Source organism: Rhinoraja longicauda, chromosome 6 (genome assembly GCF_053455715.1).
Source record: "Rhinoraja longicauda isolate Sanriku21f chromosome 6, sRhiLon1.1, whole genome shotgun sequence".
Classification (NCBI taxonomy): Eukaryota; Metazoa; Chordata; class Chondrichthyes; order Rajiformes; family Arhynchobatidae; genus Rhinoraja; species Rhinoraja longicauda.
The window spans coordinates 67,674,919-67,691,720 of record NC_135958.1 but is presented as its reverse complement, the minus strand read 5'-3'; the positions used below and the strand labels follow the sequence as shown (position 1 = coordinate 67,691,720).

Sequence of the window (16,802 nt, the reverse complement as noted above, 5' to 3'; positions counted from 1 at the left end):
TCCTGTCTTCCAGCTTTCTTCCCCCCCCCCCCTACCCCACCTGCAATCAGTCTGAAGAAGGGTCTCAAACCGAAACGTCACCTATTCATGTTCTCCAGAGATGCTGCCTGACCTGCTGAGTTACTCCAACATTTTGTGTCTTTCTTCGGTAAACCATCATCTGCAGTTCCTTGTCGTTGCTTAATCCTGTCCACTTCTTCTGTAGATATCTTGCCAGAACCTTTATCAAAGGACTTCTGGAAGTCCACAGACCCCTACCCTTCAGTCAACTATTCAAGAACTTCAGTACTCGTTACAAATCCACACTGGCTCTTCACGGCCCATTGAGCATTAAGTTACTCACTTATATTATCCAGAATTATAAACTTAGATGTCAGACCAGTTGTCTAAGATATGCCAGTGTGCTCCTCTCAACAATTTTATGACATGCTTGATTTTCCAATGTAAAGCATTTATTTGCCGAGTCAAATAAATTTTGGAAAATTATTGACAGGACACCTTGTTCACTTTATTTTTAAAACACAGGATTCAAAGCCATCCAGTCCTGCGCTTTATCTCGTCTGCTAATGTTAATTTTGCCTCATTGCTGTCCTAATATTTGTTTCCTCGAGAGATTTGGATGTTATTCTGTTCCACTGTAAATGTCAGAGAGGTGAAATTATTCAGCCTTTCGTCATCCATGATTTCTTTCTGACAACTGGAACACTTGCCCTCAGTCTTATAAACTGAAGATCTTTCTTCTTCTTCTGTGGTTGAACCTTTTTTTTATCAGATTTTCCAGTTTATTGTGGACAGTCTTGATTCCATCGCTGAATTACCCCTCTCAAGCACACTTTGGTTCCATCGCTGAATTACCCCTCTCATGCATACTTTGGTTCCAAGCTGAACAGAGTTTCAGACAAGTATCCTGAACAAGCCCCAAAATGAATGAATTCATGGCAACCTTTCCCAAAGTCAAAATCCCCCGTTAGAATGACTTTGCATTTCATGCATGCCTATCCAACCTCCACCTTTGTGCATTCAGCCACAGCTGAGAGCTGTGAGATGACACAGCCGATATTGGAGTCTTGGCTGCTTTTCTGTTGGTTAATTCTCTCCATAAAATCCCCAGTGCCTATTTAGCTTTTGCTGCATCTGCTTTCCTTACATCAGCCATCATTGACGCGTGGCCTTACACTTCGTCACAAAGTTGTTCCTGATCCTCACTTTGTGCGGTGAACCTGTTGTCAAACGGATTGATGGGTCGCGTGACAGACATTCTCCCAGAGTGTTGGTGGGAGGGTGAAGCCAGGTCGCTATGGCGATGGTAGCTTAGTGATGTGATGGAGCTGGGTGGGGCATCATGCGTGGATGAACGGATAGGGTCTGGGTGATGAAGACCAGGCTTGGTACACACTGGATGGGGAGAATCTAGAGCAGGTGTAGTTATCACTGGGGGGCAAGGATAATTAGGTTGGTTGGGTGATGGGAGACAGCTAGGAGATGGTTCAGGTTGGGAGGGATAGGATAGGTGGGGAGAAGCAGGTTTAACATGTTGGGTGGGGAAGGGCTGGTGAAGACGGTTAGAGGGTTTGGAAAGGGCTGGGTGGGGTATGGTGGGTGGGGATGGGTTGTTGGCTACGATACGATGCAGGAGGGAATTGATCTGCCAACAGTCAAGGGGAGTAGCTGAGAGAGAGTGGGTAGCAAGGGGCAAGGGGCAGGTTTGAGTTGGTGGGGAGGGGCTGGTGGGGCGAGCCATGTTTGATGTTCCCTGGGTGGGAGCATCACGGAGGTGCAGCGGTAGAGTTGCTGCCTTACAGCGCCAGAGACCTGTCTACGGGGGCTGTCTGTATGGAGTTTGTCCGTTCTCCCTGTGACCACCTGGGTTTTTTCTGGGCGCTCCGGTTTCCTCCCACACTCCAAAGACGTACAGGTTTGTAGGTTAATTGGCTTCGGTCAAAATTGTTAATTGACCCTAGTGTGTAGGATAGTGTTAATGTACGGGGTGATTGCCGGTCGGCGTGGACTCGGTGGGCAGCAGGGCCTGTTTAGGCACTGTATCTCTACAGTCTAAAGGATGAATAAGTGGGATGTAGTGCCATGGAGAATGTGACAGGCAGCTGGTGGTGGGTAAAGCAGGGCGGACTAGTCCAGTGAAGCGGGAACCTTTACTGACTGAACACCTTCCTTCCCCTTTCCCCCACAGACATGCAGATGAACGGGAAGTGGGAGATGAACTCAATGTTTCCCGGAGGTACCCAGAGCACGATCACTCAGAACACCAGCATTCACGGCCAGCAGTTCACCCGGACGATCGGGGGGGCCTCGGAGACCATGGTGTCAGGGCAGGGTCAGTGGCTGTCCGCACAGGGTACGTTCAAAGAGTCAATGATATTTTATTGTCACATGTACCCTGGGTGCAGTGAAATGCTTTGTTTAGCATACAACTCGGTAAAATCACGTGGCGGGCCTCACCTCGGCAGTACACAAGTGTCACCACCTTTTGGCGCCAACAACGTTCTAAAAGTTCACCAAACAGTTCCATCTACTGCCTGATGCCGCACGTGCCAGCAGCCCTCACCAATTTGTTCTCTGTCCCCACCCACCCACCTGCCCATCCTGCATCTCCATCTCCCACTCTTTCTCCCCCACCTACCCACCCACCTGCCCCCCCCCCACCCACCCACCTGCCCCCCCCCACCCACCCACCTGCCCCCCCCCACCCACCCACCTGCCCATCCTGCATCTCCACCTCCCACTCTTTCTCCCTGCCCCACTTTCCCTATCTTAGCTTCTACCATGTCCTTGCCTTCATAACCCCTACTCCATGCCTACAACCCTATTCACAATCACCCTCCCCCTCCCTCCTTGGCCTCTTCGCATCCCCCCCTCCCTCCTTGGCCTCTTCGCATCCCCCCCTCCCGTCCGTTCCCCGCCCACCTGCCCCCTATTTGGCCCCACCCTTGCCTCCACCTGCACCTCACCCATTCCCACCCACGTGTCCCCTCTCCCACGGACACAGGCGCTGTGGTTACACATAACATCCCCCTGATGCAGATCTGAGACAAGGGGACCCAATGGGAGTGGTAGTGGAAAATCTTGTTCTCAATGGGTCTTGCAACTCCCTCAGCTGCAGAGGGCTCCAGCCTCCCTTCATGGGGAAACTGATTGAGCTGTGGTGAGTGTGGGTGTGAAGGGATCTGGAGCAAGATTCGAAGGTGGTGGTGGTCAGTTAGAGATTCACCTTTATCATATTACATAGTGGAGTGATCATGAATGAACATAGCACAGAATATTAGAGCACAGGAAAAGGCCCTTCGGCCTGTAATGCCTGTGCCGAACACGATGCCAAGATAAACTAATCTCATCTGCCTGCACATGATCCATACCTCTCCATTCCCAGCACATCCACCCGTGCCTATCTAAAAGCCTCTTAAATGACTTTGTTATCTGTTTCCAACACCACCCTTCAAAGGGCATTCCAGGCACCTTCTGTGTAAAATAACTTGCCCTGCACACCTCTTTTAAAGTTCCCTCCTCTCACCTTAAAGCCATGTTTTCTAGTCTTTGGCATTTACCCTGGGCGGCATGGTAGCGCAGCGGTAGAGTTGCTGCTTTACAGCGAATGCAGCGCCGGAGACTCAGGTTCGATCCTGACTATGGGTGCTGCACTGTAAGGAGTTTGTACGTTCTCCCCGTGACCTGCGTGGGTTTTCTCCGAGATCTTCGGTTTCCTCCCACACTCCAAAGACGTACAGATATGTAGGTTAATTGGCTGGGTAAATGTAAAAATTGTCCCTAGTGGGTGTAGGATAGTGTTAATGTGCGGGGATCACTGGGCGGCACGGACTTGGAGGGCCGAAAAGGCCTGTTTCCGGCTGTATATATATGATATGATATGATATGATAAAGGTTCTGACTGTCTACCCTATCTATGTCTCTCATGATTTTATATACTTCTGTCAGGTCTCTCCTCAACCTCTGGCATTCCAGAGATATCTGTCCATCTGTAAAATCTCTCTTCATAGCCAATACCCTCTAATTGTGGTGAAGCCCTTCTGCACAGGGGCCACCAGAACTACTCTGGAGAGCAGTTGAAGGAAGACCTGCCCTCTCTCCTGAATTAGCTGAGTTAGCTAGTCTGGGCTGAGCTCCACCCGCACTGATCCTGGTCAACCCTGAATTGGAGATGGTTGGTTGGTTGCTGTTTTCTTGTGCCCTTTGAGCAAGCACACAGAAGCCATGGCCTGTGGACTGGCACCTGCAGGAGAGGGGGGTTGGAACAGCGTACTGCTCCTGGGTACTTGCAGTGAATGCACAGACTGCTCATAGAGTCATACAGCATGGAAGCAGGCCTTTCAGCCCAACTTGCCCATGCTCACCAACATGTCCCACCTACACTAGTCCCACCTGCCTGCGTTTGGCTCATATCCTCCTAAACCTGTACCTAATTGTGTCTTAAACATTGCAATAGTCCCTGCCTCAACTCTGGCATCTTGTTCCATACAACCACCAAAATGTTACCCCTCAGATTCCTATTAAATCTTTTCCCCTTCACTTTAAACCTAGTGACCCTCTGGTTCTCGATTCCCCTACTCTGGGCGAGACTCAGAGTGCATCTACCCGATCTATTTCTCTCATGATTTTATAGACCTCTATAAGGTCACCCCTCTTCCTCCTGCACTCCAAAGTTCCAGCCTGCTCAACCGCTCCCTTTAGCTCAGACCCTTGAGTCATGACAACATCCTTGTAAATCTTCTCTGTACCCTTTCCAACTTGACAACATCTTTTCTACGACATGGTGCCTAGTACTGTACACAGTACTCTAAATGTGTAGGAAAGAACTGCAGGTGCTGGTTTAAATCGAAGTTCTCGACCCGAAATATCACCCATTCCTTCTCTCCAGAGATGCTGCCTATCCCGCTGAGTTACTCCAGCATTTTGTGTCTACAGTACTCTAAATGCGGCCTCACCAACGTCTTATATAACTGCATCATGACCTCCCAACTTCTATACTCCATGCTCTGACTGATGGAGGCCAATGAATGACCAACCTGTATACCTGTGATGCCACGTTCAAGGTTCAGCTGTGGCAGTGCTTTGCAGAATGTCTGACAGATGTTTGTATCTGCAGGACAATCAATGCGTGGGATGCAGGGAGGTGACTACACGGTCACGCAACGGATGATTGGCGGGAGGAGACGTACCGAATCCGAGGATGTGAACACTGCTCTTGAGAACCTGGAGATGGTTCTTCATGGTTAGGCCTCGACCTGCTCATTCATTCACAATCCTGGCAAACAACAATGGCAGCATATGATGGGTTTGGGCAATTAGTTCAGGCCACATGCTCGACTACTCAGCCTAGAGATTAGGTCCAATCCTGACTGGAGCGTTGGGGACTGGGGGAGGAATATGAATAAGCTCAGGACAAGACCAACCCAATTCCTCGCGACCTAGCGGGTCAGGCAGCATCTCTGGAGAAAAATAATGGGTGACGTTTTGGGGCGGAGTCCTTCTTCAGACACGTTCTGACCCAAAACGTCACCCATCCTTTTTCTCCAGAGATGCTGCCTGACCCGTTGAGTTACTCCAGCACTCTGTGGTTATCTTCGGTATAAACCAGCATCTGCAGTTCCATCGTACCCAATTCCTCGTGGCTTGGACCTGCATCTGCAACAGAATGGCCAGCTCTGGCCCAGTCTTGCGAGCAGAGGGTTTGACAATCAGCCTCAGAGGATTGGGGAAGGGGAACTGAAACCTGATCAGAGCAAAGTGCTGAGAGGAAAGAGAGGTAGAGAGGTAATGGCGGTTCGAGAGGTAGCTCCGGAGCCTAGAACCCAAATCAGTTCATTCAGTTCAGTTTAGTTTATTGTCGTGTGTACCGAGGTAGAGTGAAAAGCTTTTGTTGCACGCTAAACCAGCCAGCGGAAAGACAATACATGATTACAATCGCGCCATTTACAGTGTACAGATCAATGATAAGGGAATAACATTTAGTGCAAGGTAAAGCCAGTAAAGTCCAATCAAAGTTAGTCCGAGGGTCACCAATGAGGTAGATGGTAGCTCAGGACTGCTCTCTGGTTGTGGTAGGATGGTTCAGTTGCCTGATAACAGCTGGGAAATGGCTGAAGGCTGAAGGCCATTTGGCCAATTGGAAAGTAAAGGAAATTGGGTAGGTGCTGGGTCAGAGAGCAGTGATCTTTAGTAACTCAAAGAGGTAATGAGAAAGGGTAAAGGCAAGGATTTTAAACCTGAGGATGAGAGTTTTAACTGCGACATAATACAGTAAGCTCACCAACTCTCCTTTAGGAGGCTGGTACCTCTCTCTCCTCTCAGCAGTTTATGGGGTTGACACTCGTCATAGTTGGGCCATTGCTGGCAGTGATGAAGCAGCAACCTCTCACCGGGGCCAATAGTGGAAGCTGCTGCTTGCATCGCTCTCTGCTCCTGGTCCCGTTCCAGCCGGTGTTCCAGTCTCTGTTTAATCCTGGGCTTTTCCAGTCTTACCGCTTTGTTTCTCTGTCTTCATCCCACAGAAAACCGCTCTCCGGGGATCCCCAACACCCCGACACGTCTGGTCTTCTCTGCGCTGGGAGCAACCTCGCTGAAGGTCAGCTGGCAGAACCCTCCGTGCGAACGAGAGGTCCTGGCCTACCGCGTCACCTACCAGTCCCTGGCAGGAGGTCAGTACCGCCCCCAGTCCCCACCGCGGCCGGCAAACCCCCCTACTGGCTCGGGGAAGACGGGGTGGCCAGATGAGGAGAGACTGGACTGACTATCCCTGCGTGCACTCGAGTTCAGGAGAACGAGAGGGGGTGGTAGAGTTACTGCCTTACTGCGCCAGAGACCCGGGTTCGATCCTGACTACGGGTGCTGTCTGTATGGAGTTTGTACATTCTCCCCATGACTGCGTGGGTTTTTCCCAGGTGCTCCGGTTTCCTCCCAGCCTCCAAAGACGTACATTTTTGTAGGTTAATTGGCTTTGGTAAAATTGTAAATTGTCCCTAGTGTGTAGGATAGTGTTAGCGGTGATTGCTGGTCGGAGCGGACTTGGGTGAAGCGTCAGTTTCCGCGATGTATCTACAAAGTTTAAAGACTAATCTCACTGAGATATTTACAAGGTACGAGAGGCTGGAAGTGGCAAGGGCGGTTCCCCAGCAGAGTAAGAGGAAGGCCTCTCAGGACTGAGACGAGGAGAGATCTCTTCACTGAGGGCTGTGGAGGATCAGGCAACTGGGTTCATTGGGAACAGAGATCGATACATCTCTGAACATTTCCTGGTGAAATGGAGGAACATGGAGGATACAGCCAGGAAATGGCGCTGAGAGAAGATCTCGATGAAAGGACTAGCAGGTCAGAGGCCTGATGACCTACTCCTGCTCCTGATTCTTGTGTGATCTTGCCCATCCCTCAGTGTCCAAGCTGCCCTCCCATGCAGTCTGACTCACTGTTGCAGACACCATGTGTGCTGACGTTGCATGTGAGACGAGGGGCTGCCCCAGTATTGGCGAAGGAGGAATCTGCTGCAGATTTATAAGCAGTTATGAGGTTGTGGATGTAGGTGGATTTCAACATTGAAAATAGGTGCAGGAGTAGGCCATTCGGCCCCTCGCGCCAGCACCGCCATTCAATATGATCATGGCCGACAGTGTGGACAGTGGAGTCACACATGCATTCTCCTGGACTGGGATCAGGAGGTCTCCCGAATCTGAGACGCATCCATCCAAATCAAAGGCAAACTGCGCCTTGTGATGTAAGGCAGCCTCTGAACAAGACAGAGCAGAGTGCTTGGGGTGAGACTGGTGTAAGTGCAGTGTCCATCAGTAAAGCCCATCTCATGGGACGGGTGGGCAGGGAGAGCAGTTGGCTGTGACTAAGGTGATGCTGTCTCTTACGTTTCAGGTGAGATGCAAACTGTTGACATCCCAGACCCCAATGAAAACTCGCTGATTATCACTGACCTTCTGCCCAACTACTCCTACATGTTCAAGGTCAAGGCTCTGAGTGAAAAGGGATGGGGTCCAGACCGCGAAGGAGTCATCACCATCGAATCCAAAGTGGACCCAATGAGCCCTCTCAGCCCGATCCCAGGTATGGCGTCCCCCACCCATTCAAAGTGCCTTTGCCGGTGATGCACAGAAGGTGGCAGTGTTGTAAGAGTCCACACTGATCCTGGCGGCTTCTCGATCTCTACTCCAAGGCCTAAACTTTATTCCAGGAGAAAATTCAAGTGTTTTTTCATTGATCCATGTATGAATGGCGTATATTGGCTGCACTGCATGGCGGGAGACAGACAATAGACACAGGTGAAGGAGTAGACCATTTGGCCCTTCAAGCCAGCACTGCCATTCACAATGATCGTGACTGATCATCCACAATCAGCACCCCGTTCCTGCCTTCTCCACATATCCATTGACTCCGCTATCTTTAAGAGCTCTATCTAACTCTTGAAAGCATCCAGTGAATTGGCCTCCACTGCCTTCTGAGGCAGAGAATTCCACAGATTCACAGCTCTCTGGGTGAAAAAGTTTTTGCTCATCTCCGTTCTAAATGGCCTTCCCCTTATTCTTAAACTGTAGCCCCTGGTTCTGCACTCCCCCAACACCGGGAACATGTTTCCTGCCTTTAGCATGTGCAATCCCTTAATAATCTTATATGTTTCAATAAGATCTCCCTTCTTATCCTAAATTCCAATTTTTCCAAGCCCAGTGGCTCCATTCTTTCAACATATGACAGTCCAGCCATCCCAGGAATTAACCTCGTGAACCTACGCTGCACTCCCTCAATAGCAAGAATGTCCTTCCTCAAATTTGGAGACCAAAACTGCACACAGTACTCCAGGTGTGGTTTCACCAGGGTCCTATACAACTTCTTTACTCCTATACTCAAATTCTCTCGTTATGAAGGCCAACATGCCAATAAGCTTTCTTCACTGCCTGCTGTACCTGCATGCTTACCTTCAGGGCCAATGTAAGAGTCTATTCCCTCGACAGATGCTGATTGACCAGCTCTTTGTTTTGATGTGGATTCAGATCTTCCACTTATCCAACATCAGCTTGGCCAGTTATCCCTTGAGTTGCAGCTTCCATGTTCTGGGCAGCTACTTGACCATATTGCCAAACACCTTCAGTCTGAAGAAGGATCCCAACCCAAAACGTCTGCCTGTTCCCTCCACAGATGTTGCCTGACCCCCTGAGTTTGAGCTTTTACTTTGCCTTCTTCACCACCCTTCTTTCTGCAACAGCACTTTCAAGTAATTATGGAGCTGCACCCCTAGGTCTCTCTGTTCTGCAACACTCCACAGCATGCTACCATTTACTGAGCAAGTCCTGCCCTGATATGTCCCTGAGTGGCCGCAGATGGCATTAACTGAGTGTGAATGGAATAGGGATTGTCAGTATACAGTATGCATCCCCTCTCTTCTCTGTTCCTCCCCCACACCAGTCACCGTACTAGTTTCACTGTCATCCTGTTGAGTTTTACCAACTCATTACCACCTTCCCCACAGCCAACAATGGGCCATTGTGGGCTCCTTCTTTCCTTGATCAACGTTACTTTTTGCATATCTTTCATTCATTTGTTCTATTTACCTCCCATATCATTTCCCTTTCCCTTGACTCCCAATATGAAGAAGGGTCTTGACCCGAAACCTCACCCATTCCTTTTCTCCAGAGAAGCTGCCTGACCCGCTGAGTTACTCCAGCGTTTTGTGTGCATACCTTTCTACTTCAGGTTGAACACCGTATATTCTGTCACCCTCGGTTCCAGAGGTTTTCGGGAATATCCGTTTGCGGGGCCAACAGAGGCCACGTGATAATGAAACGGCAACACACCAAGTGTAGACACAAAATGCTGGAGTAACTCAGCGGGTCAGGCAGCATCTCGGGAGAGAAGGAATGGGTGACGTTTCGGGTCGAGACCCTTCTTCAGACTGATGTCAGGGGAGGGGGTGGGACAAAAATAGGATGTAGTCGGAGACAGGAAGACTAGTGGGAGAACTGGGAAGGGGGAGGGGATAGAGAGGGGATGCAGGGACTACCTGAAGTGGGAGGTCAATGTTCATACCGCTGGAGTGTAAACTGCCCAAGCGAAATATGAGGTGCTGTCCCTCCAATTTGCGCTGGGCCTCACTCTGACAATGGAGTAGGCCCAGGACAGAAAGGTCAGATTGGGAATGGGAGGGGGAGGTTTTTTTACCAACACACCAAGGGTGCTGGGAACGCAGTGTTCAACCTGTAGTAGAAATGTAGAAGAAACCTGTAGTAAACCTGTACTGACAATCCCTATAACTGGATATCTTTAAATACACAGATTGTTGATCAATTCTTCGCTCTCTATCTAATTGATAATCACTGCAAAGTGGGTTTAGCAATTGATCATATGTTGCCTTCAATTTCACGTCAATCACCTACAGACCAACATAGCAGATCATGAGGGCTAATGCCATTATATTTTGAACCCCTGAGTTGGCTCGGATTGGGAGGTCATGGCTTTACTGGGACTGTGCTCCACTGTTGCTTGGAGTTGGTAACATGCTCCCTTCACCCTGCAGGTTCACCGTTCACACTGAGCACACCCAGTGCCCCTGGGCCCCTGGTGTTCACTGCAATCAACTCCGAGTTGCTCAAACTGAGCTGGGAGAAACCCCGAAAGCCCAATGGAGATATATTGGGTTACCTGGTGACCTGTGAACCCTTGGATGGGCAAGGTAAGCATTGTTGCAGTTCACGTTGCTCAGCCGTTAGCACCTCCTGGACATCAGAAGGCTGTGGGTTTGATGGGGTTACTTGGTCGGTCAGCCAGTAGTTAGCTCTTCAGGTCGATGTGGGTCCCGTTACAAAGATATGAGGGAACTCAGCATTCTCGGAAGTTCCATCTTCCGATGAGACGCCAAGGTGGCGCAGCAGTGGAGTTCCTGCCTTACCAAGCCAGAGACCCGGTTTCGATCCTGACTACGGAAGCTGTCTGTACGGAGTTTGTACGTTCTCCTCATGACCTGCGTGGGTTTTCTCCGGGTGCTCCGGTTTCCTCCCACGCTCCAAAGACGTACTGGTTTGGAGCTTAATTGGCTTGGCAAAATTGTAAATTGTCCCTAGTGTGTAGGATAGTGTTAGTTTGTGGGGATCGCTGGTTGGCGTGGACTCGGTGAGCCGAAGGGCCTGTTTCCGCGTTGTATCTCTCAACTAAATTTGAGGGGTAAAGGAAAAACAAAACTGGGTATTCTCCCATGTTGGCGAATGTCTCTCCCAGTCTAAAGCCTTGGAGGAGTGACTGTGACCTGGTCGTGGAGGTCAGTTGAGACGGGTTGTAAGGCAGGGAGCAGTTCACATTTGGGTTACTTCCCTTCCTTAGCTGATGTGGGTGTTAGTAGAACGGGCAAAGGAGTTCACTGACAGGCTGTACTTGCCTGTGCTGAGCTGAAGTGCTTACTGCCACAACAGCTTCAGTCACTGGTTGTACCTCATGGCCTAGTGGTCCCATAAGTCGTCATTTATAAAAGGCATTAACCGGGTAGGCAAGTGTCCCAATAGGCCAGCAATAGGCTAAGCCCTGGGCGGAGCCAGTTGTATGTGGGGCAATCCTCACAACCTGTTAAGGAAGCAGGCTCTGCTCCCACACCAAGGCCGTTGGGGTAATGGGAACGGCCAACACTGGTGGTTCCGATGAGTTCAGCTCCCTGCAAGAACATTGGAAGTTAATGCCTAATGACTCATAGGTTTCGATCTCCCTGTGACCACTGTGATCATGTGTTCCCATATTCACCACTCCCTCTCCCACCTCTCACCCTCACCCTACCCTTGCACTCCATGACCAAGCCCCAACTCTCCCTCCCATATACATCCAGCCTGCCTCCCATGTGTTCCCGCGATCAGCCAGCTGCCCCACTCCCCCCATCCCGTGTTGAGTTGCCGCCAGCACAGGCTCGGGGGTAGCTCAGGTTACCCACCCCACTGGATGCCTCTCCGAAAGCACGCCACGCCGCCACTTTCACCCAACGCATCCCAATTGCTCCACCAGATGAGATCAAGACGTATCAAGTGGAAGGAGATGACGCAGAGATGACTCTAATGGTGCCGCATCTCAGCGAGAACATTCCATACAAGTTCAAGGTTCAAGCAAAGACCACGCAGGGCTTTGGGCCAGAGCGGGAAGGGATCATCACCATCGAGTCTCAGGATGGAGGTAAGAGATAACAGTCAGGGAGCAATTCCCAATCCACGGTCTGCTGCATCGAGGGCTTAACATGGACACTGCCCCACACAGATCCCCAGTCATTGTGCCTCTGTGTACCTTCTGGTGAGGGCTGGGGGAGCAGGTGGGGTGGGGGGGGTGAGCGTGTGGAGGTGGGGGTTGCTGTAGGTGGGTGGGGGGAGGTGAGTGGATGGGTGACTCGATGGATGGGTGTTACAGGGTGGGTGGATGAAGGAGTATATGGTTGGGGTGTGGGTGGATGGCTCGGTTAGTGGGTGGGATGGGTGAGTTAATGATATGGTAGTCAGTTAGTGGGTGGGTTGGACGAGTTAGTGGATAGAGCAGGTCAGTTAGTGAGTGGGGCGGGCCAGTTAGTGGAAAGACCAGGTGAGTTAGTGGGTGTACAGGCAGCTCTGAGTTCCACTTCCTGACAAAATAAAAGTTTTAAAGATTGTTAAAAAGGGGAAAAGTGGTGAGTTGAAAACGGAGGTTTTCACCGAGAGCATGTTTCCGTTCAAAGGACAGTAGTTTGCTGGGTTAAGATGCAAATGTGTTTCTGGAGAAGGGATTGATGGACAGAAGGAATGGTGGGTGGGGGTTTTGGGGTGGTGGAGGGTGGGGCGGATGGTCCCAGTGCAGTGAGGTGGAAGGTTTTGAGGGTCCCAGGGTGGGGTTGCCCTGTGCTGGAAGGTCTGTTGGGGTCGGAATGGGCTGTACCCCAGTCTGGGGGTGAAAGGGCCCAGATTGTGAGGATGAGTGTCCCATGGTGGGTGTCCCAGGATGTGAGTATCACGGGATGATGGGTCCCAGGATGCAGGACCAGAGGGGTCACAGGTGAAGTGTCCTGGGGTTGTGATCCCAGTGAGAGAGTCTGCACATCTGGTGGTGAATCTGTGGAATTCTTTGCCACAGAAGGCTGTGGAGGCCAAGTCAGTGGATAGTTTTAAGGCAGAAATAGATTTTGGATTAGTACAGGTGTCAAAGGTTATGGAGAGAAGGCAGGAGAATGGGGTTAGAAGGGAGAGATAGATCAGCCATGATTGATTGGCGGAGTAGACTCGAAGGGCCAAATGGCCTAATTCTACTCCTATCACTTATGACATCTGGGCAACTCAATGGGCAGCACATGGTCATTGCTGGCTACCCACGCTGTAACCGTCGTGGTCTACTCTTTCGTTTCCTAGGAAGCCTTTCCAAGTTCAGTAAGCAGACGGTGATGAGGCATGAAGGGTTCACAATGCCTGGGAACATGAGCACAGAGACCAGCCTGATGCAGTCCACCATCGACCCCTTCTACTCAGGTTGGTGCTGCCACATTGGCCGTCCTCACCCTCGTGAATGAAGCCCAGCCCTTGGTCTGCACCAAACCTTGCGGAGCTTTTCATTCCCTGATACAGGACCTCTGATTTTGCTGTGCTTCTCTAAAACTAACTCCCTTGCCTCCCATTTCAGACGGGATGACTGTGACAACACAAAGGATGGAAGGAGGGACTTCTGTCACCCAGCAGATCACACGGACCATGATGACCAGTGGAACAGTCACCAAACAAGTTGAAAAGAAGTTCTACGAGGCCTGATCGCCATTTGCCCACCACAAAGTCGTGCTCTTTGGGTTCTACATTCAACACACCAATGAACAGCCTCTGGCATGGCCTTGGACTCTGCCCGACCCTCAGCTGTGAGCACCTTAGATAAAGGGGCTGCCTTTATGATAGGCAACTGCAGTGGTTGCTTCCTCCTGTCCGTGTGCAGGCTTGGCAAGTCTTTACACCTCCATGACGTTGCTGTAATGTGTTCTGCTGACCACACATAATTAAGACTGTTTTCTTTTTGTCTGAGTTTTACACTGTTTGGAGACTCCAGCTCTTTAAACATCCAGTTGACTCACCTCAAGTCCAGGCGTCCAGGAGCGGATGGACACACTGAAGAGTTTTCTGCTCTCCCAGCATTCCTTGTGTCGCTACTGACTGCAAGAGGCTCACCATAACTTTCCTTCCATTGCCCAATCGTTTCACACTTTGGGTCACGTGTACTGTTGAACTATATCTGTTGAGCTCACTTTTTCAGTCAGGTATCAGCTACTAATCTTTGTAAAATATTTAGAAAGCGATTAACTCAACTCTGGGAATAAGCACAACGCTTTGATACCAACACATGCAATGGGCATGCGTTTATATTCTACTTTGCCTTTGTATAACTCCGTTCTCCAGCTTACTGTTCCTTTGTCCTCCAGCCATCCATATATCTCCAGGTGTTCTCTGGATGGGCAATACTTATTCCGTCTATACGGGGCAGTTATTCTGCACTCCCTCAAATATCCCAGCATCTTCATTCACTGTTCCATTTTTGCAAACTCCTACTTGATGGAAAGTCCCTCAGAACCTAATCACTGGCAAACTGGGCCTTTCACACTTGGGAATGAGTTCCAGGAACACCTCACTGTACACCAGGATTAATGGTGGAGCAGTGAATGTTGAAATTTATGGGAAATATACGCTGTAAAAAATTATGGCACAGGGAATGGTCATATATTCTAATGTATCCCTCCTGCCTGAAAGAGAGCTTACTCTGCCCCGTCCCATTTCCCAGTTATTCCATCTAATCGCACTTTCCAGTTTGCTTGGAGCCCTAAAAAAGTGCTCACCCATTTACTACATAGGTTTCAGGCACTACTGGCATGGGTTTCTGCCTCCAGCACCCTTCCAGACAGAGTTCGGAACCCTGCCATTAGACGGGGTATGCACCAGTCTTCTGCCACTGAGAACCAGAGGTTCATGTAGCTTAGAATCTCGGCTGCTCTGTTTAGCTCCAGTGTCAGATGGAGACATACCAAAATTACCGCACTGCCTGTAAGTTTTATTCTCTGTAGCCAAAATTTGTACTCGATCCTGAAGAGGATAAAGCCATTTTAGTCATATTATATTCTTATTTAAGGCCGCCTTTCTGAAAACTTCTTGCATGCTTTGGTTTTGCATCTAGTGGTCTATATTGGTCCACCTATATTGACCAGACCCTGCAGAGACTCCAAAGATTGTAACGTAAGAGCCTGACGGGCCTAGGTTTAAAGTCTTGGTTCGACCTCGGCTTGGACAGCCCCAATGACATGGTTGTCCGTACAGGAGGTTGGGGGTGGGGTGGGAAGAGGGCCAAGGTGGGAGTGGTGACTGCGAATCAATTGATATTCCATGTCAGGAGGTAAGAGGCTGGTGCATGAAAGTGAAACGCTGTATCTCGGGTGATCACTCCGTAAGCTTGGCTTGTCTACTATAGTCCTCCCTGCTGATGTGCAATGGTTATGGAATGCAAGGAAATGCTTCTCGTTTGTTTATAATATATAACTCTGAAATACAATCGTCTCAATGTTATTTTCTTTATTAGTCACGTTTCTCATGCAACAATGGGATTTATCGTTTTAGGAAACGTAAGACTTAGTTGGGAGCATCCATTGAGCCATTGTCAGAACCATCAAACAGGGACAGTAAGGTTACGAGAGACAAGAGACTGCAGATGCTGGACTTTTGAGAGAAAAAAACAAAGTGCTGGACGAACTCAGTAGGTTGGGCAGCATCTGTGGAGGGAATGGACATTTTGGGTTGGGCACTTCAGAGTCTGAGCTCCTCCAGTAGTTTGCGTTTTTTGCTCGAGTTACCAGGACCCTGTGCTGGACTTGCTGCAACTCTCTCACTGGGCACAGCCAATGTCCTGATTCAGCACTCCGGTACTTTCTCCCACTGTTCAGAATAGCACAGGAATGGCCCCTAGACCCTTAAGCAAGCCGTAGACTTGTTTGAACAGGCGATCTGTCCCTCAATCCTTAATGCCATTCCTGAAAAACTCCTTGAAGTTCTTCTGCACAGCAGCGCAGCTGGTAAAGCTGCCACTTCACAGCGCCAGAGATCCGGGTGCTGACTGTGTGGAGTTTGCAAGTTCTCCCTGTGACCGTCGTGTGGGTTTCCTTCAGGTGCTCTGGTTTCCCCCCCACATCCCAAAGACGTGCGGGTTTGTAGGTTAATTGGTTTGTCTAAATTGCCCCTAGCATTTAGGAAATGGATGAGAACGTGGGATAACATAGAACTAGTGTGAACAGGAAATCGATGGTGGGTGTGGACCTAGTGGGCCGAAGGGCTTGTTTCCCAGTTTGTGATTCCGCACTGTGGCAAGAGATGTCATCAAAAGCCAATTACCCAACACTATCAACAACTTGAAATCTAAATCAATGACCAAGGATGAAAAGGCTGAGTGTTTTGTAAACAGATGATGTTGACAACGCAAAGAAAGGTGAAAACGTTAGTTGTCAGGACATGCATGAGTTGCCGACCAGTTTTCAAACAATTAGTGGGAGCTAAGTGAAAGGAGTTTTACTGTGAAGCTAGACACAAAGTGATGGAGTAACTCAGCAGGTTAGGCAGCATCTCTGGAGAAAAAGGGTGACGTTTTGGGTCGGGACCCTCTTTCAGGGGACCATCTTCAGGGCTGCTGAGGAAACCCCGTTGCCATTGCCCAACCACCGTGCGTGCTGCAGGCCAGCCATGATGGCCACAGGAGACTATTTCCTGTCAGCTGCAAATTACAATTAGCCAGGATTATTTTTTGCACGGAGCACCAATAGTTGAATGAGCTGATAA

The 16,802-nt window shown here is 49.8% G+C and overlaps 1 protein-coding gene across 1 annotated transcript in view; it reads left to right on the top strand.

Annotated features, from left to right (window-relative positions):
* The window catches only part of itgb4 (integrin, beta 4), a 97,195-nt gene extending 81,667 nt beyond the window's left edge, over window positions 1–15,528 (top strand). Inside the window, exons 35-42 of the mRNA XM_078401862.1 lie at window positions 2,189–2,353; window positions 5,117–5,242; window positions 6,522–6,668; window positions 7,888–8,076; window positions 10,538–10,693; window positions 12,004–12,168; window positions 13,362–13,478; window positions 13,630–15,528. Of these exons, the coding sequence (XP_078257988.1) occupies window positions 2,189–2,353; window positions 5,117–5,242; window positions 6,522–6,668; window positions 7,888–8,076; window positions 10,538–10,693; window positions 12,004–12,168; window positions 13,362–13,478; window positions 13,630–13,754 (1,190 nt within the window). The 3' untranslated portion in view covers window positions 13,755–15,528. The remainder of the gene's footprint in view (window positions 1–2,188; window positions 2,354–5,116; window positions 5,243–6,521; window positions 6,669–7,887; window positions 8,077–10,537; window positions 10,694–12,003; window positions 12,169–13,361; window positions 13,479–13,629) is intronic.
* The last annotated feature ends 1,274 nt before the right edge of the window (window positions 15,529–16,802 follow it).